General features: G+C 59.5%; 1 protein-coding gene across 1 annotated transcript; it reads right to left on the bottom strand.

Moving 5' to 3' along the window:
* Positions 1-361: 361 nt before the first annotated feature.
* ETH_00040705 (uncharacterized protein) lies at positions 362-1,674 on the bottom strand (the record flags this gene model as incomplete). Its single annotated transcript, XM_013379966.1, is given in 2 exon segments — positions 362-1,601; positions 1,613-1,674. 2 exon segments carry the CDS (start codon positions 1,672-1,674, stop codon positions 362-364), a joined length of 1,302 nt encoding a protein of 433 aa, XP_013235420.1.
* Between the last annotated feature and the right edge of the window lie 51 nt (positions 1,675-1,725).

Raw genomic sequence — 1,725 nt, 5'->3', positions numbered from 1 at the left:
GGTGTTGCTGCTGCTGCTGCTGTTGCTGCTGCTGCTGCTGCTGCTGGGGACTCCCAAGAAATGGAGGGATTTGACAGCAGCAGACGCAGACACCGCAGCACGCGGAGCAGCGCAGCACCAATAGAAGCAGCACCAGCAGGAGCAGCAAAGAGGAGGCAGCAGCAGCACGAAACAAACCAAGAGAGAAATGCCTAAACACAAAGCAGCAGCAGCAGCAGCAGCAACAGCAGCAGCAGCAGCAACAGCAGTTCGCACCAAGTTTCTTCTCCTCAGCGAGCAGAAAGGCTTCTTTGAAGCTGCGGACTAGGGCTTAGGGTTTAGCACTTTGAAGGACTACAAGCTGCAGCTGAGGGTTTAGGGTTTAGGGTTTAGGGTTTACAAAACCTACAGGCTGCAGGAGAGCTAACTGGCAGTCAGCGCACAGCAGCAAAGACAGCAGCGACAGCAGCAGCACAGCGCGGGGCCCCTGGGGTCTTCCAGGGGGCCCCTGGGGGGCCCCCCGGGGGCCCCCTGGGGGCCCCCCAGGGGCCCCTGTTTGCGCAGAAGAGATAAAGGGGGAAGACGAGAGACACAAAGCAAGAGGCAGCAAGTGGGGAGGAGTTTTGCTGCTGCAGAGAGACAGAAGCTGCTGCAGCTGCTGTTGCGATGCTGCAGCTAAGCTGCTGCTGCTGCTACTGCCACCGCTGCTGCTGCTGCTGCTGCTGTTGCCCATTGTGAAGCCGTGCAGCAGAGCCAAAATGGTCATCGTACCGTCTGGCTCATGCTGCTGCTGCTGCTGCTGCTGCTGCTGCTGCTGCTGCTGGTTGCTGCTGCTGCTTCCTTGAGGGGCAAAGGAGAAGATCACAAAGGACTGCAGCAGCCAGCGCAGCACTAACACCTGTGAAGGCAGCAAAGCAGCAGCAGCAGCAGCAGCAGCAGCATCAGGATCTGCTGATAAAGGAGAAAAAGGGCGTCCACAGTCAAGTGGGGCTTGCTGCAGCAGCAGCTGCTGCTGCTGCCGCTGCTGTAGCAGCTGTCTTGCTGCTGCTGATTCCTGCGTGCTGCTGCTGCTGAAACTGTCGCTGAGAGAGAGCAGCAGGTTACTGCTGGCAGGGACCTCAAAGAAGCTTCGCTGCTGCTGCTGCAGCTGCTGCTGCATCTGCTGCTGCTGCTGCTGCGCTGCACTAGCTGGGCTTATTAGAGGAAGCCCCAAGCAGCCTCCACAGTCAATAAGAGCCCGCAGCAGCGGCAGCAGCAGCAGCTGAAGCTGCTGCTTGGAGAGCACAGTCAAGTGCTGAGGCATATGCGCTTCATGTGCTGCTGCTGCTGCTGCTGCTGCTGCGGGGGCTGTTGCTGCAGCATCAGCTCCAGCAAAGCTGCTTGCCAACTGCTGCAAATCCCGAGCCGTGCTGCTGCTGCTGCTTCCTTGCTGCAGCTGCAGCAGCCAGGCGTCGAATGGGCAGCCACTGCTGCTGCTACTGTTGTTGTTGTTGCTGCTGCTGCTGCTGTAGTTTTTGGTGCAGCAAGGAGGGCAGGGCCAGCCGTTGCGCTGCAGCAAAAGCAAAGCGTCCAGCAGCAGCAGCCAGAAGGTCTCTGTCTCCTCTCCCGCGTCTCTGCTGCTGCTGCACCTCACATCTGCTGCTGCTGCTGCTTCTCCTGTTGCCCATCCTCCGTGGAACTGTTGCAGTGACCCATGCTGCCGCTGCTGCTGCTGCTGCTGCTGCTGCTCTAGCGCCTCAGTGGCTG

Source organism: Eimeria tenella, genomic scaffold (assembly GCF_000499545.2).
Source record: "Eimeria tenella Houghton genomic scaffold, Eth_scaff4248, whole genome shotgun sequence".
NCBI lineage: Eukaryota > Apicomplexa > Conoidasida > Eucoccidiorida > Eimeriidae > Eimeria > Eimeria tenella.
Note: the sequence above shows the minus strand (reverse complement) of the source record. Positions and strands in the feature narration are given on the sequence as shown.